This window comes from Lonchura striata, chromosome 1 (genome assembly GCF_046129695.1).
Source record: "Lonchura striata isolate bLonStr1 chromosome 1, bLonStr1.mat, whole genome shotgun sequence".
NCBI lineage: Eukaryota > Metazoa > Chordata > Aves > Passeriformes > Estrildidae > Lonchura > Lonchura striata.
In genome coordinates, this window is record NC_134603.1 from 20802034 (window position 1) to 20826395 (window position 24362).

Sequence of the window (24362 nt, forward strand, 5' to 3'; positions counted from 1 at the left end):
TCAACTGACTGAAAAGAAAGAAGAATTATTAAAATCCCAGCTCAGCCTAGCTTGTTATTATCCCAGTTTGCCATCATCTTCCCAGTAATTGTCTCATATATTTTCCTTAGAGTCACAAAGATATAAATATGAAAAACATTCATACATATGTGTGGTGGCCAAACAACATACTTGAGAGTTTCTGCAAAAAGCAAAATCAGTTCCTGCATCTCTTAAAACTACTTGTGCTGAAGCCAATTGCATTTCTGTACCAGTGTGTGCAGGATGCAGCACTATTAAAGATAGACACGAGTATCTGCAATTTTATGTGGTACAAGAAAGTGACACATTTGCACAGGTATGTTTATTTTCCCTGTGTTTACAGTGCATCAATTGTAATTTTAAACCATTCAGAAAGCACGATTTCATACCAATTTTACATACTTTACATCACAGTTCAACAACGTTAACACAGTTGTATCTACTAAATCAAATGAACAAAATGGCCATTAACATTTACACTAGTCTTCTGTAAACAAGTTTTTTTATAAACAACAGTAAATGGAATTAACACAGACCACCTTAGGAAAGAGGGATAAGCTTTTCCTTAAATAAATCACTCTGTTTATAAATACTTCAATTCTCTCAATATACATTTACAGACATAGTTGATTAAAAGCTGGTTACCTACACTGCTCTTTAAAAAGAAAATGTCTAGAGATGGACCACGGTGTGTTCAATTCACCTAACATAAGAAGCAAGCATATGATTAGAATGTTAAAAGTATTACTATACTTCAACCTCACTTCTGCTTGTTTACACCAACACTGAGAAGATTGTCATGTTAGGGAACTTTTACTTGAATTCCAGCAAATTACAATCAATCTTGTAGTACACATATGGGTAGTACTCCTGCTGGCTGAGGTTTAAACCTGGAATATCCATAGTTGCCTGCAAATAAAGTTTGGAAACCAGTTATACTCTTACAATTCAGACTCCTATTAAGAAGTAGATGAAATATCCATATGTGTTAGAAGCAAATAGGCCAGGTAAGACTTCAAGCTTTAATTTTCACATTCAAGTGACTGTTTAAATAACAGGTAAAGTTAGAACTTTGACAAAGGATTAATGCATTTTTCAAAAGTAAATACAAAGTGCTTTTTCAAAAACTAAGTAGTTCTGTATCAGTATTTCACATCCATTGCTATAGTAAACACATCATGACTACTACATCTAAACACTGTCAGTTTCTGATGAGAATGTTATAGGGTGCTGAATGATCCAGGACGCTACAAAAGTTCAGCATCTTTAATTTTCACCTAAATTGTCTCACATCCTCTTTCCACAAAAAGGCCTGGAAATACATTACATTCAATATAACATTAAGAATCTTTTCTAATTCAGCTAAACTCATGGTATCTTCAGTTAACCTTTAACTATGAACATGACTGCTTTTCAATACAAAACAAATTAGTAGAATAAGCCTACCAATAAACCAGATTTTACACATGAAAATGAGACCTCTACAGATGAAAAGGCTGACTCCAATTTGACAATGATTCAGCCTTCTTCAAGAGAGGACTACTATGCTAACTTGCAGTCTATCTTTCCATCAGTAGTAGGAAAAAATGCAGAAACAAGAAATTACATGTGACTTTTAAACCAGACAGCTCTTCAAATATATTGGTTGCAACTTTAAATACCATCTGCCTTGCAAAAGTGTAAAACAGAAGCAGCATTTTTTTAAGGAGACAAAATTCTCTGTACTGTGAGAAAATGAATATGGAGAAATATAGCTTTTTAATTATGCCAACAGACCTTGTTTAAACATACTAGTAGCAGTTAAAAAGTACTTACATCAATGATAGCTGCTGCACTGCTGTCAAGATGTTTGTATAAGTCATACAGAACTTCCCTCAGTTTCTTCATTGTTTTCTTATTAGGCTGAAGCAGCATTGCCTGGAAGTTAACTGGCAAACCATACCTGAGGAAGTCAAGTAGAAAACCATGAAAATGCTGAAATAAACCTTCTTTCATAATTCAAAGCAGAATTTTATTTTGAGAAAGAATCCTATTGCTGAAGAGGAAATTCTGCTAACTTCCATTTTTGCAAAACCATTATTTGTCCACAATTCATAAGGCATCAAAAAAGTAGAACTTCCAAATTTAAAATAACAAAAGAGAAGCCTAAATATTTTTTAAATAATTTTAAATCTTGAGTATTTAGCATAATTCTCAATGTTACCTGAATACAGACAACATTTTGAACATTTCATTAGTTTACTTTGCTTATGACACTTGGTGAACAATGAACTTAATCCTCCTTTCTAGGAGTGTGGAAACAGCTGCCAACATTCCAGTCAGGTTCAGCTTTCTTCTTTACTCAAGTTTTGTCTTCACAACAAGGCCATAGCAGCAAGAATGCAAGTTCATGTGATTTGTTTTCTTTTTCTCCTCTGCTTTTCTCCATTATGACAACTGGAGAAAAAGGCTAAAGACACTTTGCCCTTTACTGACCAAAGTAGGTACGTATTCAACTACAAAAAATTAAGGTATTTTTTTGCAGATCAACTACAGCTGTTTTTGACTAGTAACAACACTTGTGGATAGTATGAACAAAAAAAGGCAGATGAATTTTCTAGTTAGAATATTGAATGGTTTAATACTGAAAAATTTAGAGTAAAAAGGCAAGTATTGAAGAAAAAGTATAGATTTCATGATGCCAAACTATGTTAAAGAAAGCCCAAATAGTTTTTATTCTGAACAATTCAAATTTGCCATTTAAATATAAGATGTAGTTGTTGTTACAAGCAGCTCATAAAGTAACCTAAAAATCAGCAAATATGTCTCCCTGCTACCTACCCAGTATCTGTAACTCCTAAAGCAATAGTGAAAAGACTATCCAAGGGGAAATACACAATTATCTTCCTCAAATATTTCACAACTGGCAACAAGAGCTATTGCCACCAGCTATTCAACTACCCTACTTTTTGCTTCCTACTTCCAAGAAGAGTAGAATTCACATGCTTCAGTTTGGTAAACACAAACTAGATGTAAATTCTTACCAAGTCTAGAAAGAAAATCACTATTCAAATCTGCCTCATTACCTTAAAACAGATTCAACAAAAACACGTAATGCTTTCACATGAATCCATGCGATGAAAGCTTCACTGAAATTAACTTTCAGCCACCGAACCAGAGGCCCCTGTGAAAGAAAAGAGGGAGAAAAAAAAGCTATTCAAACATCAGAAAAAGACTCAGCCGATTATGCATGTTTGAACAGCTACTCAATATCTGTATCATGATAATAAAAGACAAGTTAAAAGACAGAGTTCACTATAGACATAATGGTTTAAGAGTGTTTTGATACAAAGTAAAGAGATATTTAATGAGACTTCCCATTGTCCCTTCAAGTCCCCATCTCAGTTGTCATGATCTAACTATATTAAAGATCCTTTTAGTAATACCTGATTATGTAATTCAAACACTTGTCCATTTTCAAACTTCAAACATTATCAGCTGCAATACCAGCCCTTAGTTCAATGCAGCGAGGAGCATTTGTGCTGTAGGAAATTCAATTATCCCAGAGTAGATTAGCTGGGTGACAGGATGGCTACATCATGTCATCCTTACAATGCTTTCTCTGAATCACAACTTCATGAAATTTTTATGTAGCAATAACAAGTCTTAGATGTCTCACATTTCTGTAATGACCAGTTTATTAAGACTTACAAACTGTTTCTTCTTGTCAGTTGACAGTCTATTCATTTCTTCTTTATCAGCTTTCATCTCTTCTTCATTGTACTGGAAGTCACGGACCATAAATCTGCATTTGGAAGTGAATAAAATCAAGTGCCTGCCTAGAGATCCTTCAGAGCATGAGACAGAATGCACACAAAATAAACCTTACTTATATTCTCTGGCTTTGTGCTTGAAGTCATCCACTGCCTTCCTGAACAAGGTGACATTACAAAGGTAGCTGTCTTGGTCCTCAAAGAGTACACTAGACAGAAAGAAAACAAACCAAATATCAGAATTAACCAGGTTCAAGTCAGCATAGATCAGTCACACAGTACCACATGTTGTACTTTATTGCTACAAGGCAAGACATAAATGTAGAAAATTATACAAGATTTAGTTCCCAAATTAAGCACTTCATACAGAACGTAACTGACTGCTCTTAATTACTCCCTTCATAAATGATAGCAGCTTATAGTTCACATTCAGAGACTTCATCACGCAAAACCACTTCATACGATATTTGTTCAAATTAAAACTTAATTAACGAAAAAAGCAACTGAAGCTGGTTTAGTACTGAAACATCTGGACTACAGATTTATTAGAAATTTGTGTTATAAAGAAGAATGAAATGGATATAAAAAAGTACACAAATGAAAAAGATACAGGTTGGCAAAACAAAATATTTCTTAGGCTGCAAAGATGATCCCTAGATTTACTATTTTATAATTAAAAATAATATTGCTTATTTTGAGGCTTTACCTTAGGAAAAGCAAAAGCTTGAATGGATTTAGACTGCTCCTCAATGTCATACTATCTTCAACACAAGCATTATCCAACAGTTTAACAAATTAATTGCCTTTTCTTAAACTAGCCCTAGGCCATGGCTTCCCAATAATTAAATAAGAACTACTAGCAGGTCTTCTAAATGTGAAGCTATCCAGAGCAAGTTCAGATTTTTTAACTGGTACAGAACCAGTAATATCAGATTTGCCTGATCAAATCCTCAGTCTGTCAGTTAAAATTAACCAAAAATTGATGCTTTGTGCTACACATGGACTTTATCTTCAGTGTGGTTGCAAGGTTGTTAAAGTGGTTTAATCTCGCCCACCACCGCACCTAGCACCAGCTTGATACCAGGGACCCAAAGAGACAATCTACCTTTCTTTGTACACAACAGAAGCATTTCCACTTCCAGTTGTCCATTCCTTTGGAATTTTTTTAGGAGTTCATACAACTTGTTTCAAGTCCTATGAATACAGCCCTAAAGCTTACAGGCCAGCAGCCATCATTTTTGCTTATCTCCACAATACTCCAGCTAGAGGATGAATATATCTGACCAAAACTAGATTAATTTTTCAATCCTCTTACTCTTCTCACATAAGTTTGATAACTTCGTTAACCCTAGAGTTCATTTTAATATTTCCTCAATTATTGGATCAGATTTGATCAGATAAAGCTAGACAAGTTTTTCACCATTTTTTAAAATTCAAAGTCTTTCTAGATAAAGAACACTCCTGAAACACAGCACATGCAAATATAATACTTAGCATTTAACAACTTACTTGCTGGAACGTGGTACAACCATCTCTGCTAGTGTTTCATACTGCTTAACCCAGTCATTGTAATTTAGCCTAGAGAATACACAGGTTATTGTTAGACTTTAAATCAGAGATTAATGGATCAGGTTTTTTTTCAAAGGGGAAAACAATCATCACATTTTCCATCTCAGGTGTAGGTTGTCAGAAATACGCAAGACTCAAGAAACACCCAGTTCTCATGCTGTTTTTATAATTACTGATAAATAAACTACTGTGACTGCAAAAGTAACATCTTTTCAGTTTTCATATCAGTTTATAAGTGCAACATTTTTTAAATCAAAGAACTATGAAATTAAATCATCATTAAGTACAGCTCTCAGGACACCAAATGGAATTTACTGTCAAGGTTAATCAGAAACTCCTGATGCAACTCTGCTCTTTTGAGAAGAGGAATACTTCTTCCACAATTATAAACAGGTCCCCTAGAGTCCTACACTTGCCTGAAGGACTGAATTTTGGAAGCCTGCCTTTCTGTAGTTAGTTGTGAAGAGGTTCCATCCATTCAACAGCAAAAACAAGATAAAGAAAAATAACAACTGAGATATTCTAACCACCTGCTTTCTGCTAAAGCCACCACAAAACTGTTTTTCCTTCACCAGAATTTGACATGTGACAGAGTCTAATGGCTCCTGTGGTAAAGAGAGCCAGTGGGCTTTTAATAAATTAGAAGCTCTCTTTGCTTGTAGCTCTAGTCAAGGGCCATTTTTCCAGTTTTGAGGGCATCTGTATCACCACTTTCTTTGGCCAGGGGAAAACATAAGGTTTCTGTTATTCAAACATTTCAAATAAGAACAGCCTGTTCCCCCAGCAAGCCTTTGACAGGACATAAGCAGGGTTCCAACGGCACAGACTTAGTTAGGCAAAAAAAAAAAAAAAAAGGTCAGTGTTCAGGCAATCTAAAGACGTGCAGTGCAAAGCAGTAGAGTTCACTCACTTAGTGGTGAAAGTTGGCATAGTTGTAACCAGGATAATCTAATGATTAAGCTTTTTAATGTAAAATAAGTCATGTTTTTACTCAACACTTATTTTCCTAAGGACACCATCTGGAACATGACTAGTCATAGCAAACACTGGATAAGAGACATAAATCTAATTTTCAGTTTAAGAAATTCATGAGCAGTCCTTATAAGAAGTTTTTGTGAACAAAGGAACACAGGCACAGACACTCACTTATCTTTCCTGAGCATTAACAGTTCTGTTTGCTCATCCAGGAAAGCCCCAAGTAAATTCAGATGTCATTCTTACAGTATTATAGAGTTGTGAGATCTATTATTTGATTTATATTTCTTATTGTATTCTGCTCTTACAATGAATAAACTTACTTCGGCACAATCACTAATAATGTGACCAAATATTCTGAATCAAGTACAAAGTCCTCTTTCTTTACAATATCAGCAAGACTTCTGGTTAGCAAGCTTCCCCTGCAGAGAAACAAAGACAGCCAGAACAATTATGTGTTTAAGAATTGAATTCGTCTGGGTAACACTTTCCAGTGCTTGATAATATAGCAGTCTCAAAAATACATTTTACCTACACAATTGCTATTAGCAGAGCAAACAAAATGCCCTTGTATTCATTTTATATCTCACTGTCCAAAGCCACAAACATTTTTATCAGTAGCTCCACTGCTGTGCGTCATTTCCATATTCCAAATACGTCACACGCTTAAGTGGCCAACTTGTCTTTTAAAAAGTTATTTAAAATTGCAAGAACCATTAAAACCATTAAAACTGTGGATTGTAGCACACAGAGCCTCAGAGTTCTAACTAATGTAGTCCAGATCTACCTGCAGAACATTAGTAAAAACTTAAAGCAGTGTATTTCCTTGTATTCATAAAAGACCAAGAACGCACAGAGGTTTAATGGCGTTCAGCTGACAAACTGCCACAGCTCAGACCAGAACTTATGTCTCACTCCTTGAACAGCTTGTCACGTACTGTCATTGGCATGACCCATGGCTCTGAATTAGCCTGCAGGCTTGTGCCATTCACCGTAATGGCAGGGTTCAGGCACATTAATCAACCACATTTGCACAGAAGAACTACTGTACTGCAACCATACTTCATAGAATCATCACATGTACGTGACAAGACAACACACAGTCCTTGTTTAATTTATTATCTGTGTGTACACAACAGCTGTCTCTGCTGGTAAATTCTGAGGGAAGAAAACCAGGTAAGATGATGTGAAAGAAAGACTTTCTTATTTAGACAAGATACGTAAGTAGCAGCATTACCACTAACAGCAAGCTCCTCTCAGAAGTTCCAGAATTTTATGCTATTTGTACATGCTTTTGTGATGTCTTAATTGCTTTTCAGCCACAGGTAAGTTAACACCAACCAGACAGCTGGTAATAAATGCTCTTTTATAACAGTTGCTCTTCAAGACTGATAAAACACTTCAAAAATACATTAAGCTTAGAGCCTGTATCACTCCACATTTTCTTAAGTTTTCATTATTAAAAAACGTTCCTGCACTACATTAGCAAAAAATAATACAACTTACGCATTCTTTCTTTCCAAATTCTGAAGATTCCCTTTCAGATTATTGTATGCCGAGGCTCTTGCTTTTAGATCATTGTCAATCTGGTTTACTCCCTTAAAAACAAAAAGAAAAGGAACTGTGTCTAAAGAACTAGAATAGAACTTATGTTCAGCTTGCCACTGACGCTCAAGTAATCCTGGAGGATGGATTTGAGAAGGATGGCTTAATTAGCATGATTACCAAAAATGATTCATCCCAGCTAGACAACTTGGCAGCAAGTGGAAGAATACAAAACAAATGAAGCACTTTAGTACATGTTAAACTGCCAACCATACTCATATTGGTGTGTACCCTATCCAAGGAAGTGTTTTAAATCAGCCCACTCAGTAACAGCTGGGCAAGTGCAAGAACATGGCACTGTTGGTCTGGGATTATAATGCTGCCTACTGCCTCCTTCACTGCAGTAAGGAGGTACAAGCATGAAAAAATTCCCAGGGAAAAGTTTCTGAACACCGTCAAGGGACTCTCCCTTCATACAGACTTAGACCACTGACAAAACATTTTGTTTGCATAAAATACTTCAGCTTGGAGATCCAGATATGATTTTGTTTCCATAAAATAAATCTCTCTTAAAAGCAAGATCACTTAATTAAATTGTGACCTTGTTCATGATAACACCTAAATTGGCTTGTCTGTAGCAGGAAGTCATCAAAAGCCTGAATAATCTGTAAGTTTCATGTAGCAACACATTAACAGCTTGCACCTTTACAGATTAGAGAAATCCTTTAGACAAAGTACTCTGAAAATGACAAAATTAACCAGATGAGTACTTAAGGCTATTTAAATCCTTTGACTGATACAACCTTTAGCAAAGCAACATGCAGAACATTTCAGCAGGTGTCACACAAGGCATGTATCTTTATGAAAACTTTTTAATACTACAAGAAGTAACACCAGAACCGTTTTTTTTTCTACATCTAGAGGACAGCATAAGGGGAAAATGAATCAGAAGATATTAAACTAGTATCTTTGTGCATTTCAGCCCTTCCCCAGACTGACAACCTTTTCCAAGGATCAAAACTTTCAACAACAGTATAACTATGCATTAATGACAAAACCCAAAAACCTTCAATATCAAATACTGCCTTGACAAACAAGTTCCATTCAGCATTTTCTACTTAACAATACTCTAATTGCTCTCATTTGTAGAGTCAGTAGTGTTTTAAAAGATGACTGCTTAGACAAAAACCTGTTACTGCTGCGCTGAAGTTTATTGTAAAGACAACCAGCTTTGCTTCCTACTGAATGTTAGAGAATATAGAACCACAAACCTCAATGCCACAAAAGAGCTCTTGAAAATAAATTTTTGTAAAATCATCAAATTAAGCAATAATACAAGCTTCCTTTTGCAAATAGAATTGGTGAATAACTCAAAAAGGTCATTGCAAAAGGAGGCAGATTCACAGTATTGCTAAGGAAAGTGCCAGTCTAACATAGTGAGCCTATTTCTACACAGAAGAATCACAGATATTTAAACCACTTAGGTAGTCATTGGCAATACAAGAGTGTCTTGCAGCCACACAACTGAGCTGTTGCACTTCAACAACTGAGCCGTTGCACTTCAACAACTGAGCTGTTGTACTTCAATGCTGCTGAGAAGGTTGGACTAGGGTACTAAAAATATTGAAGTTGTCTCCTTGAATAAGTTTGATCACTAATTTCAAATTCAAAGAGTGACTCAATTAAGTGACAGCTCTCAAGCTCTCACATAGCACAGATGCCATCTCTAAAGTGTTCTGTATTGACACTGGGGCTCACAAAACTTCTGGAAGTTAAAAGCTGACAAAACCTGATGGATAGTTTCAGCAGATATTTTATTTTAAATGTTTCTGACACTGCTGTAATTTCCTCTCAACTGACAAACACCCCAGTGCGATTGCCATTACTCATTTTGACAGTCATCAAAACCTCCTGCCTGAGTGAGTGAGGATAATATAAAACTATACAGGAAAAGTAGTAATTCATTATTTGACAAACTTTTCAAATTATTTAACATCAACCTGTCAAGAGGCTTCGCAGATTTTAATTAATGTTGCTCTATCAATTTTCCTCTATCTTCACTTTGGCATGTGATTACATGAAGATTTCATCTTTGTCAGGCCTCTTTCTGCCTTGGGACAAAACTGTTTCAAGTCCTGTGATATGATCTCCTTGGGGTCATTTCTATAGGAACATAAGGCATCCTCAGTCATCTTCCTTCTCTACTTTATGGACACACATCTATGGCTCACAGTTGAAAATATTTTATAATCTATTTGAAATCAGATTTAGGACACAGGTGTCCTAAAGCTATGCCTATAGAATACAAGCACAGCTAAACATGAAGCAAAATGAAAACCCCCAACAGGATGTCTCAGATAAAGTAGATAAAGAATGTACGACAGTTAAAGTTCAGGTTCTAGAACTTTGCTGAAGCAAATTATTTATCTAGCAGTCTCTGGGACACAGAATAACATGCACTGAATATTTCAAAATTTTCCATAAAGGGCGTATCTCTTCATGTCCTATGTCTCTTTATCAACAAATTTATCTTCTGCAAAAACAAGTGCTGTACTATAACAGCTGTAAAAAGTTCAGTGCTTCATTTTGGTACCTTCTTCTGAAAAAGCAAATACTATGTGCTAGTGTCAGATATTAAGATTATTATTTTATATCTGTGAAATATTTTTAATGTGCAAATTTTCAGAGCCATAAGACAGCCAGTCATCCTTTAACAAAAGGCCACACTGCAGGTGTTTACCAATAACACTTACTAAATGTAATTTGTGAAATAAATTCAAGATGAAGCAATAGTCCTAAAGAAAATATCAAAAATGAAAGCACTAATTGCATTCCCAGTCAGCTTTGTAGCACATATTAAGATTATGTAATCTCTGCAAAAAAATTAATGTAATAGTTTCAGGAATCTGCAGCTACAGCAAAGCACAAGTCTGTCAGCATTTACCCCCATCCCAACCCCATTGTAGTCCCTACACATCCACCACCAAAGACTGTCTCTATAGGTACACAGAACAGCCTGTTCTTTTTGCAAAGTTATGTTTTCCAGTTAGTAACACAGGCAGTTCCAAGAGCCAGTCTGCAGATTACAGAGAACAGGGAGGGGAAAAAACAGCCTGAAGAGGCTGGGAAGATCTTAAAGCAAGGGTTGTCTACAGAGAACTCTCTTACTGTCTAAATCAGCCAGTCACTGCTGAGGACCCTGTATAGGCTCACAAGCAAGTAAAATGTAAATTAAACCCTCCATGTATTTCACTTTGCCAAAGTAAAGATGAGAAAAATGCATGACAACTCTCAAATGAGCTTTACATCTAACAATGAAGGCTTATTTCTCTCCTCACAACTGAGTGCCACAGCTTTCAGAATGTAAGTAAGTTTCCTGGTTCACTGCTAACAGCCCACAAAGTTTGAGAACATCAGACAAACAATATGCTAGTACAACAAAACTGAAATGTATACATAATTTCCTAGCTATTTGTTAGCTCAGTGATCCTAGGAAACAAAAATCAGCAAAGACATCATGACAGCCTTCAGGGAGCACTCTCCAAATTCTAGCCACATCCTAATGTATTTCTTTGGTTACTAACAGTATTGTTAGCTGACTAAAACAGACAAATTGCTTTGAGAGCAAGTTCTATGCATAAATATCTCAAGTTCAAATAGGGAAGTTTTATAAAACAAGTTACCTTACCTTTGCAATAATTTCTGAAATATTCTTCAAGGATTGCTTGATAGGGTATTTGGCCATATCCCATTGGAACCTTGTTATATAGGTGACCAAGTCAACTAGAATTTTAAAGAACTTTGTTAAGATAGACAATAAAAAAACTACTGCACTATATTCTATGTAGAACTGCTCTAACAGAAAAGAACTGTAACAGACTGGATCTTCCCATGTGTGGACCCTGTTGCTTAAGAAATTTGCAAATAAACAAGTTGTAAATTATCCATGAACTCTGCATTTGAATATTGCTTTCATCACCTCTGTAGACCGTAAATGACATTTACTACCAAGTCAATGTCAAGTGGAGAACTACAGACAAGAGCAACTACTTTTTCTTCTGTGTGATAAAGGGGTGGGAGAAGGGAAGGTTATGATGGCAAAAAAGGCAGTAATGACCATGTGGCTCCCCAAGTGACAGGTTTGTACAGCTATCTACAAAAGACACTACTCCAAGCCTTATCCACTCACACTGGCCTCTCTTGCATCAATTCAAGTTGTGATACTTCTATTAAACGCCTCTGAAAATAAAATATTTGTTCAGAGAAAAGTGCAGTTCTTTACAGAAAGAAGATGCACACTGGCACCCCAAGTCCTTCTCAGCAGGGCTGCTCTTGATCCGTTCACGTGCCACCTCTATTGACACTGAGGGTTGCCCTGACCCAGGTGCAGCCCCTTGCACTTGGCTTCCTTGTACCTCAGTAAGTTTCAGGACCATTGCCTTCCCTTCTACAGTTTTAGAATACATTAGGATATCATGGTTAACATGTTACCTCCATTGGCCAGAAGATTCTCCTGAACTTTATCTTTACTGTCTTCTAGCACATCAGCCATATATTGGGCCACCTTCTTTACAACACTGAAAATTGGAACATAAAGATAAAATTAAAAAAAAAAAAAAACCCCAACAATCAAAACCCCAAACTTGCCATTTGAGAAATACCATTCATAAAACTGATTTTAAATTGCCTGAGATTGGATCAAAAGTGACTGGATCAAACAAAGATGATGACTGCCCCATATCCATACTTTCTGAGAGCACAAGCTAGGCTCAATATCTGAAGGAGACCAAATTCTCAGTATTCTACAACTTTATTTAAAATCTCTACTGCTGCTACCAGTTCTCAACAAGGTAAAGTTAGCTCCCTCACATTGGTGTTGACTTCAAGAGTAATGTCACTATATTGCAAAATTTTTAAGTCTGTTGTACTTCCAAAATTCTAACCCCTTTCTAGAAACAGGTAGAGAGGTAGAAGTCAACAGTAATACAAACTAAACACTAGGTAACCCTGACAATGCAATCTGACTCTCAAGACCTGCCTCCATAAGTGAAAAGACATATATATTATTCCCGTGTGCCAAGCCAAATAGTTTCCTTTTCTATTTAAAAATGTCTGCTTAAGATTTCTCTCCTTGAAACAGAAGATGGCTCCATGAGTTCTGGTCTAAAATTTTGCTACTTTTGCTCAAAATAACTCTTAAAAAGTTGTTAGTTTCTTCAAAATGTATAGGTTTTGATTTTAATATTAATACTGCTAAGTATTTCTATAGATTAGGAAACTAGATGGTTACATTCTCAAAGTGTGTAAACAGTATTGCTACTGAAAGAACAAGCTTTTACTTAATTTCATCACCACTTCCTCTATCTGTCTGGGCCAATTCTTAACAATTCTCCAGGACCCAGCAGCACACAGCACTACTGTAGGGAGGACCATCATTCATCAATGCATAATGTTCCACTATTCCATAAGAAGTTCAGATTATTTTTCTTTTTTCAGGAAAAGATACTGTGAAAACCAGCATCTTAGCTTTCTTAAATCTGAGCTTGCTGACTGCCTGCAGAAGGTCACTGTGATACAAAAAAAATGCTGAAAATAACCTGTGTATTATTAGGACTCAGCAAACCATCACATCATTATTCCAATATTTTGCATCCTAGTAAAAATGAACTGTTACCTCTCCACAAACGCATCCAGTTTAGCCAGTTCATCTGACAAACCAACCAAAACATCCAGTGTACCAACCTAGATGCAAAGATCAAAATGCATTAGCAGATTTATATAAAAAGAGAAAGATAAAACCAGCTAACAGTAAAAACTACATCTCTCAACAAATATCTCTGCAGAACTACATAAAATACTGGACTCTTAAGATTTCAGACATCTTGATTTACCAAAGCCACACTCTGTTTCACTTGTTAGATGCCATGTCCCCCTTGAAGTAACACAGGATCAGATCTAACTCACAAGCTTGGTGTTCAGCTTCAGTTCTGCAATCCAGCTATTCACAGCATGTTAAAACAATGTCTACACTGTGAATTGGCTGCATTTTCCACAAGGCAGTAGCTTCAGTGTTTAATTCACTACTTTAGATCAAATCTGAAATTTCACTCATCAGGAATCTCAGCACTGGAGGCAACCTGCATATTGAAAACTTTGACAGTACAAGAGTACTACAGCAGTAAGATCAACAATAGTCTAGACTTTTTTGCATCTTGGGTAATAACATATCTAGCTTGTCTACAAGCTTTTGCTCTTCCCTTCTCTAGAAAACATTTTCTTCCCTAATCTCATGTATCTAGAGTACACATTCTCACTGAAATATTACAGTGAGATTCATATTCATATTTATATGAATAAATATTTCATTTATTAATATAATTGAATCTTCTGTCTAGCCAAGATGCTATTAACACTTAGCGTATTTGTAGCCTAGCACCTATTTTCCATATATCTGACTACTCAAATTCACATTAGTCCTTTTCTGTTTAGCTTTGAAGCAGAAAGGCACAGAATTACTTAAGAAACATCACACCAAATGACTTTCCATGCCCCACCTTCTTGTGGGCCACAAGCAGAATAAGGAAGGTCATTTTTACTACTCATACATAAGCCTCAGGACAAGCAAGTCCTTAAGCAATAATACTGCTGTTCAGTGGAGACTAAACCACTGTTTAAGTGAGTTTTAACTAAAGGATCTCACTGCTTAAACAGTTTCACCAGGTCTGCAGAATCCAGACTATTTCCCACTGTATATAAGGTAAATTCAGCTTCTGCTCCTTTCAGGAAGCTGAGTAGAAGCAAAACAAATTGTTTCTAACCCTGATAGACCCCAGCAGTTTTCAGCAATAACTCCTCTAAATGCTGCAGGCACCCTACAGTTTGAAAGCCATCCTGACTCACATCCAAGGATATCCTGAGAGGAGACACACATTTGTTCTAGTCCCTATTCTAACTCAGGACAGTCCAAATGTGAATACAAGTTATGGCAGTTTGAAAATCTTAAAAGGCACACTGAAGCACTCTGTGCCTTGGGCTCATTCCTTAGCAGAGACAGGGAAAAGGCATTATGCTACCTGAACTTGATCCACTCTGTAGACAAAGACTGATGACATTTTTCTCTTCAATTTTGTAAGCTCTGATGGCTTTCACTACATTAAACTGAGAATTGAGCAAATTCTTGTTCAAGAAACATTCAGGCTTCAGGAAAGACCTTTTCTAAATTAATACACTGGCTCATAACTTTTCCATATCCTGATGATTGTATTAAACCAAGACTACTTTCAAATTTTGCTACTGTTTGCTTCTCACTGAATAGTTCAAACAGGTTTTTTTCCATTTTCCACAACACACTGGCAGGTCACACTGGAATGCTCAGTCAGAGATAAACTATTGCTCTAATAGAAGAATGCTACTTCTGGATGGACAAAAGGTGGAGCAGCTCTTTAATCAACTCCTGTATTTTAATTTGAACCTTATCACTGTATCTCACACAAAGAAAAGGAGCAGACAATTCAGAAGGGGAAAAAATTAAAATACTTTTTAAAACAGGCAAAACAAAACAGTCAGAGGAAACTCTCAATAATCAGATCACAAGTTCCTATTTTTCTTCTCCAAGTAACTGCTACTACCATGAGATCAAGACTATCATCCTCAGAAAAACTGCTTTATTTGCTGAAAGAACACAGGTTGATAACTCTTGAAAACTTACAGAGTGAACAACTAACTTAGAAGTTCAGAAAAAAAGATAACCCTTGTCTGAATTATTTCTTAGATCCACACATACACATCAAGAGAAGTCAGCTGTTCTCTCTAAAACATCTGCAGGCTTTAGTCTAGAGAAACAAAGATGGTGCAAAACAAACACACTTCTTAGGACACGATATGGGCTTTACTTACCTTCAAGTCTGGAATATTGAACTTTGAATTAGTGGAAAGATTGTTATGTTTTGTAGTTGCTGCATGTAGCTTCTCCCATGTCTGTTGACAGGTCTTTTCCCCAGGAGCAGAAATCAGCCAAAACTCTGTCATTTTTGTGCCTTTATCTTGATAGTTGTTGATTCCGAGGGTAAAGGCAAGATGCTAGCAGAAGGGAAGCCAGGGAAAGAAGGGAAAAAAACCTTCCATTAATACAGCAGTCAGCTTTGTCTGAAGAAAAACATCTCATTCCATATTACTAAAGTGCAGTTCCAGTCACTCTAGGAGATTTTACCAGTAGTATCATGCAGTTACAAATTTATTTTTCCTATCTTCTAAATCACATTTACACAGTTGGAAAATATTTTTACACTGCCTATCCTGTATGTTAAAAAGGGCTGAGTTTGCAACATTAGCACCTTTCAACTGCAATTTCATAGAAAGATAACAAGCAAACAATCTTAACTGAAAAGAAATCAAATCAAACAGGACCCACAATGTATTTTCACAGCTATACACATTTTCCAGCATCTGTACAACAGACAACTTTTTCTGAAAACATCATAAAAAATAAGAACAACCAAACAAATTTCAACTCTGACATCTCTTTTCAGATTAGGACAGTGTTTTAAAGTAAGTAAATGCCTAAATTAATTTAAATGCAGTGAAATCTAGTTTATTCTTTCAAGTAAAGAAGCTTCTCCTGGCAGCTAAAAATTTCAACAAAAAGGAGAATACTTTCTAGTCTTGATATCTCTGTTATCACTGCAGACCATCAATAAGATTACACATACTGGCATTAGTCAAGAAAGTGTTGGCACTAAATACAAATTATGTTGGTTTGCTTTGCAGACAAGCTCAGGAAGTTAAGAGTATACATGTTCTTTTGTCACTAAGAAGCAGAAACAGCTCATTGACAGTTATTGGATGCTTTTAATAAGGGAATGAATAACAGAATCAAAGTGTACCTTGACAGAATCTAAATGTCAATTTTGATATCTGCAATGTCTTCTGTAGCAGCTTTGAATGAGTAGAGACTAACCTACATTTCATGAGCACAGACTACAGCACTCAATTTTTTGAGGGAGAACAAATCAAATGTATTTATTAGAACTAGTATTTGGTAGCAAACTTTGCTCAAAACAACACACACAGGTCCTTCATCTGTGTATTCATTCTAGGGGTAACAAGTTATCAAGGGTGCTGAAATTCCAGGTAAGATATAGACCTGCCTGCTGCTTCTTTTGCTCAGCTACTCAGGAAGCCCGAAGCTGAAGTTTACCAGCCATTAATTAAATCACTATCATGAAGCACAGCCTGGCATAGCAGCCATCCATCCCCCTGCACTTAAGGGGCCTCGTTTCCAGCAGCAGATGATGGCCCCAGCTCCTGAGGCCCTTGACAGCACACAGTGACACCTGGCACTGCACCACCAGGCACAGCACAGCAGTGCCACAAACCCAAAGGCAGACAGTGCCCAAGCAGGTACAGGTAGCTGAGAAATCAGGATATTTACAAGACCAGACACACAACATCAGTTATCACCATGCTACAGGGCTTCTTTTTTTAGCACCAACTGCAGTATCTCATGTAACAGGTCTCCACAGGGATGATTACAGATGATTTGGAACAAAACTACTTTTCCTCTTATTCAGACTACTATGATGCATTATCTTCCTTAATGCGTGCCAGACTTGCACAAGAGAGGTTTTCCTACACTCCACTGAACTCTGGCCCTATAAAAGGCACAGCCAAGGTTACAGTAAACTTCACCTATGCAGGGAGACACCACTACAGCTGACACACACTCTCAAAGTGTTGAAGCTTTAAATTGTTTTTGTCTGGATTTGACTAGACTGGGACTAGAAATAGTTGTGGAATAAATGTGGATAAACAAACTAAGGGGCCACAGCAGCAACTTGTAAATATCCAAGTAAAAGATAGAAAAGCATTAACACAGAAATCCAGAATCCTACTCAGAAAGACATAGGGAACATTGCATTCTCATCTTTTCCACAAACATCAATACCCTCTAAAGAATATTTATAAAGTTTCCAGAAATGGCAAAGAAGAAACAGTTGTAGCTCCCAGGAATCATTAAGTCACTGGACTTCCCTTCCTCCCACACCATTTTTTTGTCTGTATGGTTGGTTTCTCTGAAGCTCTGTTCCATTTCTAATAGTCATGGGAAGGAAGATGATTTCCCATTTCAGGTAAAATGGACGTATTATGAAATACACACAAGGGAACAAAAAGCTTAGTAGAAGAGTTTTAAGTGTTTTTTACATGAGGGGCCTTGAAACCAGAACAATGGAGAATACCAAACAAGAAGTGAAGAAAGGAGAAGTGCTACAGAAAAACAGATACAAATGCTGGTCAGACAAAAAATACATACAGACCGATTGCAAAATGAAAGCCAAGCAAATGAAAGAAAAGTACCACAGGATAAAGCAGGAAATAGCAAGTGTTCAAAATAAAACTCGCAATAAGCAGTAAGAATGGGTAGCTTATTCACCCAACGTACCTCTATGACCAGGACATTTTTGTAAAGTACATTGGTTCATCCCTATGTTACTAGGGAAAGGGATTTCCAAAGAAAAATCTTTCATGCAGTATACTACAATGTAAAATAAAACTTATGAACAAGTGTTTTTAGTGTTGTACCCCAGAAAAAGAAACAGCAACGTTGAAACAGAACCTCAACTACAGCACTGCTTTAAAAAAAAACAAAACAGAAAAACCCAAAAAAAAACCCAAAAAACAGGGCATGGGGCAGGGGACAATTGCTTCTATTTAGCTCAATAGGAAATCTCAATTTACTGATGCGGCTCAGCACTAAGTCCCTAGAGTGCCACTTCTTCAAGCTCGCTTCCAGAAACCACTTCTGCTGCTTGGCCGCCACGTTCCCTAGGCAGAAGCGGCCACAGCGAGGCAGCCGGGGAGATTGCGCCGTGGGAGTCCCCACGCTTGTGCGGAGGCGGCCTGGGGCTGGCGGCGGGAGCGGGGCCGCTGCCCCCGCTGCCCTCGGAGCCGCCGGCCCGGCTCACAGATCGGATGGCGTCAGCTCCCGCAGCCCGGCAGCCGCCGGCTCGGGCTCCCCGGGCCGCGCTGCCCTTCGCCCTCCCCGAGGGGAGCCCCCCGCAGCGGCGGAGCGGGGTCCGGCGGCCCCGAGGCCCGGCGCAGCCCCCGGAGCCGCGGTACCGCCGGGCCCGGCCGGCGCTGCCCTTCGCGCCAGGCCCTGCGCAGCCCGGCGCCGGGCGAGGCCGTGCGCCGGGAGAGGCCGGGGCGCCGCGGCAGCCGCTCGGGGCAGCCCGGACGCTCGTCCTGCCTTGCTTCCATCCCTCGTTCGGCCCGGCCCTGCCCGCCCCGCCCGCTGCCGGCCCGGGCCCGCCGTTACCGTCACTGCTCCATCCCCGGCGCCGCCGCCCGCTCAGCCGCCGCCGGGTCACGTGACCCGCGGTCAGCTGACGCCGCCGCAGCGCCGGGCGCGCGGGGCGGGAGGCGGCGCCGCGCCGCGGCTGCGCAGTGACCGCCGGGGGCGCTGCGGCCGCGGGTTCGGGGCCGCCCCCGCGCGCCCCGCTGGCGGCGCTCGCCCGCGCACCGCTATCGCCACGGGCACCCACTGACTGCCTCAGGGCCCGGGCACCTTCCGATTCATCTGGGCACATTAGGGAGCTGGCGTGAAAACCACATCTAGCTCGGGGCGGCCAAGAAGGCTTTGTACGATTCTGCCCTTCGGACAGAGAGGATGGTCGGGTTTGAAAGAGGGTGTGTTTTGTTCTTGCTGCGGCCAGTAGATTCGCCTCAAATTACAGAAATACAGGGTCAAGGAAGCATTTAGACTGGAAAAGAACTGTAGGGTCATCGAATCCCCCGCGCCGAACAGCACGATGTAAACCAGACTGCCGCTGAGTGCCGCATCGTGTGGATGGCGACCCCACCACCTCCCTGGACACGGCAATCCACTGCAGTGCTTAATCACTCCTCCAGCGAAAAGTTCCTCCTGAGGGCCAACCTAAACCTCTGCCCTGGCACAGTTCGAGGCCATGTCCTCTTATTCTACTGCCTGTCCCCTGGAGAAGAGCCCGACCCCCGGCTCAGCCTCCTCTCGGGGCTCTGCAGGGAGCGGGGCGGTCCCGGCCGAGCCTCCTTTGCTCCAGGCTGAGCACCCCCAGCCCCACCAGCCGCTCCTGCAGGACTTGTGCTCCGACCCTTCACGGCTCCCTGGCCTTCTCTGGACTGCTCCAGCTCCTGAATGCCCTTCCTGAACGGAGGGGCCCGGAACTGAGCCCAGCACTCGAGATGTGTCCTCAGGAGTGCCCAGTAGAGGGGCAAAGATCAGCTCTGGGAAGCCGCGCAGTGCTGGCAAACAGAGCGTACTTCAGGGGTCACAGACACGGGAACGTGTGCTGAAATGCTTTACTGCTGTCAGTCTGCAGTGAAGGGCTTGAGAAAAGAGGAGGCTTGCATGCAGGTGACAGTGGGAAAACATGCACTTGAGAAGAAACTGTCGCTGTTTTATTTTGGCACCTAACCCCATTTGTCTTAGCTCAGAGTAGAAGTGCTGAGTGAAAGAGAGCAGATTGTAAATTGCTCTATTGCTAGCTAAGTTGTGTGAAACTGCCTGTCATTGTAATTCACAACATTATCTGAAGAAAGCAGAAACTGTACACAAAAGAAACTATTTCGGTTTGCTGGTTTTAGGGAAACAAATAGTTTGTTCCTATTTTTCTTCCTTTATTTTTTTCTTTTTTTTCCAAATAAGCAAGAGTTGGAATCATTATATAGCTGTGGGTGGCTTGTGAGGAACTGCAGCAGAGAGAAGGCACACATGTGACCAGAGATATCAGAAAGATGACTTCACACAGTTCCAACCCAGTGAAGGATGCAGCTTTGTGACTCTGGGAGCAACTTCAGGCATCTAGTCCTGTGCTCTTCTGCCTTTAAGTATTTAAAGGTGCAGAAGCTCCAAACTGTGCTTAGTCAAAGTGTGAATGTTGTTAAACAAGACCTGATCTGACAGATCAGTTTTCCTTCAGCCATTTATGTTGTCCTTCAACCACAAGAGGCTGCTGAAAATGTTCCCATTGTCAAACTGCCCACAGCCCTTTAAAATGCTTTTACATGCTCCCACTGGTACAACTTTTCTAGAGAGGCTTTTCTCATATGAATATAAAAAGACTTACCCTAAACTAACCCAGTAAAATAGAAACTTGCCTATCTTAAAAGTGGGAAAACTTATTTTTAAATCTCAAACTAACAATTGCAGCAAGAATAATTTCTTAACGGATGCATTATTGAGTTTTCAATGAAAAATCCTATAAAAGTTCATAATAGGCACATTTTCGCATTAGTGTTGCAAGCCATTTCCTCAAAATGTGGCAATATATGCCATATGCAAACACTAACCAGCAAATGAGAGACATTATCTGTGTTATTTTTGGAACAAGATAAGATTTTTTTGAGTGATTCGCAGCTCCAAGCTATCAGACGGAAACTTGGCATCAACCTCTATAAATAGAGTGGTTAGTAAATGATACTCAAAGCCTTTAAAAGACGAATAGCAAGCATTTCTAACCTGCAAAATGACAACATGCTTGTAAAACTAAAGGAGGGGATTCTGAAGATGAGGACTTATGATCTGCTACTTAAAGTCCACTGCCTAATGTGGTTGGTTTTATAATGATATTTGCCTTTTGATTAACTGATATCAATGAGATACAAGGCAAGGCCGTAAGCAATCTATAATTCTTCACTAGAAGACAAAAAAAAAAAAAAAAGTGATTAGCACAAAATCAAACAACCAGGATATTAGTGCCCGTGGAATAAATGAATAAATGCACAGTACCATATTGCAGTGAGCTGCAATATGGTTATTAAGTGAGCTACTGGTGAGACGCCCAAGCCAGATGTGCAATCATTATAAATGCTATTAGGGAGAAATCTGTAAATAGTAGCATTTAAAACCACAGCTGCTACAATAGACATGGCTATATGGTAGGTTAAACAGATATGTTCAATAATATTTTTATAATACTTCCCTGTACTATTACACCATCTACTCTGACAGGGATATTTGTATGAAGAGTCTGAAAAAAAATAGTACTTTTTTTTTTTTTTTATATCTTGAGAAATCTATTTGTTAAAATTTCATTCAGGGAGGAGGGAACTGTTGTGTGTCATTTTGACTTCAATTATGTTCTGTTGTAATTTTTGAAAAATAATTATATCTTTAAATATTTGCATAGATGTTTTGTTCTATAATAAAAACATATGCCAAAAATTACTGTGGGTCAAGTCTCTGTGTAGGCCTGTATTCAGCTTTGAATATCTGAATGACTCATTTTTGTTGAATGCGCAGGCTCAACACAGATTGACTTGAGTGTGCACTGGGCTGCACAGAAATATTTGAGATAAATCTACTTAGGATTGAAAAAGCTTACCTGTGAGTTAGCAAGAAATGATGGGGGCAGGGCTGCCCTTAGACATGATCTTTTACCAGCTCCATGAAGTGTTTGCTCTTTTTGACCTCTAGAGTGAAAATTAGAGCACATGAGATAGGTGATGAAAGTAGCTGCTGCTGTTTGAAATCCTGGTGATGAAAGTAACCCTACTTGGGTTTAGGAGGGTCCCACAGGATTTATATGGCCCCAAGCATGTGTGCTGCACCAGGCAGCTATGGGGAGTCCCCAGTGAGGGAACCCGTGGCAGCTGTGCAGGAGCCTTGGCCAAAAAGCCAATTGCAGGCTGCTCCAGGAGCCGTCCAAGGGCTCTGTCCTGCAGAAACCCTCTCAGCTGTGAGTCAGGACTGACATTCCACATTCCCTCGCAGCAACAGATGGCTCCAGAATGAACGTGGTGAAAAGATTTTAGCTTTTCATTCTCATGTGATGGGTCTTGACATCTCTGGTCATTTTCGAGGGAAATACAGATTTTATTTGAATTCTGATTATTCACCCATTCTAAATTTATTTGATTTTTAGCCAAATTTTCTCCAATAATTATTGTAGAGCTGTGTGTTCTTCTTTGATATGTGGACATATACAACAGAGACCATCAGAGATGGTACAGATTTCCCTTGCTTTTTGGTGTCCTCTGAGGCTTCTCCAATATTATACTAAGAAAAGCTGACAAACTGACTTGCTGAAGACAATGGGAATATTATAATCTGTTTTAACATGATCATAATTTTTATTATTATTCTTATTAATATGTCAGTGGGATTATTTTTTATTCTGGTAATAGAGGTAGTAAAATAAGGATTCTATACAATTTGCAGGACTAAAGCCCTAAAAATGCAAAGTTATAATTTTAAAGCTGAAAAAATATATGTAGAACAAAAGATAGGGAAGAATAATATTGCTGTACTTATATCCCAGTACCATGTTGTGCAGTATTCACATATCTGAAAAATAAATACAATTAGGTAAGGTCATAATGTTCTGTGTAATACAGGTAAACTGCAATATAAGACCCCATCCTGCAGCTTCCATCAGTTTGGCTGATATGAGAATGAGATAAAAAATACTTTTGTTTTCCAAAAACTATTCAAAGAAAGCAGAGAAAAAAAATTATATTAATTTGTTATTTTTTTTTCTTGGAGGTGCTCTTTTGAAAGCATTTTAATAAAAAATACCTATCAAAGGACACTGCACTTTAATCCTTCCTGATGTTGTCTGGGAGACACAAGCCTTAAGATTGAACTGTAAGTCTTTGAAAAAAGATGTTTGCAAACTGTAGAAATTTTTCTTTCTTCAGGTAAGCTTTGTGCCAGAGACAGAATATCACTTCCCTAGCTGCTTCTGTGTTTTAAAATTTCATCCCTGTCTTTCAGCTTCAGTTCAAGTACTTGAGGCAGATAATAAATAAGAATTTTACCAAGTTTTTTAAATTCCTAAATTGCCATTACCACAATTGACATTGAAGTCACCATTTATATGTATTTATGCATACGAGCATTTAATTATTCTATACAATGTGGGCAGCATGTTAGGACAGGTGCAGAAAGATTTAAACCATCGTGCCTGAAAAGCTGTGGGGCAGGCTGTACTCTGATAGAGTTGAAATCCATGTCCCAATCAAGCTGAGGGAAGCTACAAACAGCATTTGTGATCCCAGTTCATGCTCCACATAGGCAGCACTGACCACTACCTCCTTCATTCCAAACAGGACATGTCAGAGTGCAGGACATCCCTCTGGCTACCCTGGCTGTCTCCAGACCCTGGCAGGGGACTCAGAGACCCTGGCATGAAGTTAAAAACATCTGTGGCTTCGATTTTAGCCTGTGGAAAAAACTGCCAACTTTGTATGAGGAATTACAAGCCACAAGGGTTTGAGTAGTGAGGTAGTTGACTTAACACAGGGTGAAAAAGTAGAATTTTGGGGTTCTTAGAATGGGGTTCAAAAGGGACAAGATGGAGGGATTTGGGTGTGTCCTAGCCTTCTTCTCGTTCTTTTTGTCCTCCATGTCTTGGTGTGATGGTGACACTTTTCTATTTGTTTAAGGTAGAGATACACTGTCCAACAGAGATGATAGGTATTGGTATAACATTGTAAACTTAGTATGCATAGTTTTGAGTATAAAAT

The 24362-nt window shown here is 38.8% G+C and overlaps 1 protein-coding gene across 1 annotated transcript; it reads right to left on the bottom strand.

Annotated features, from left to right (window-relative positions):
• Positions 1-324: 324 nt before the first annotated feature.
• Positions 325-19273, bottom strand: ATP6V1C1 (ATPase H+ transporting V1 subunit C1). The gene is made up of 13 exons (XM_021549587.2): positions 19174-19273; positions 15759-15941; positions 13537-13604; positions 12354-12439; positions 11551-11645; positions 7824-7915; positions 6641-6739; positions 5283-5351; positions 3890-3982; positions 3712-3805; positions 3087-3184; positions 1837-1963; positions 325-930 (listed from the first exon to the last, which is right to left on the bottom strand). The coding sequence occupies exons 2-13, from the start codon at positions 15888-15890 to the stop codon at positions 835-837; spliced, it is 1149 nt and encodes a 382-aa protein (XP_021405262.1). The 5' UTR covers positions 15891-15941; positions 19174-19273; the 3' UTR covers positions 325-834.
• Between the last annotated feature and the right edge of the window lie 5089 nt (positions 19274-24362).

Coding starts and splice junctions, on each gene's coding strand:
- ATP6V1C1 (XM_021549587.2), bottom strand. CDS start 15,890: ATGACAGAGTTTTGGCTGATTTCTGCTCCTGGGGAAAAGACCTGTCAA. Junction 12,440..13,536: donor CTGGATGCGTTTGTGGAGAG/GTAACAGTTCAT, acceptor TCCAATTTTCAG/TGTTGTAAAGAAGGTGGCCC. Junction 3,806..3,889: donor CACAAAGCCAGAGAATATAA/GTAAGGTTTATT, acceptor TTCCAAATGCAG/ATTTATGGTCCGTGACTTCC.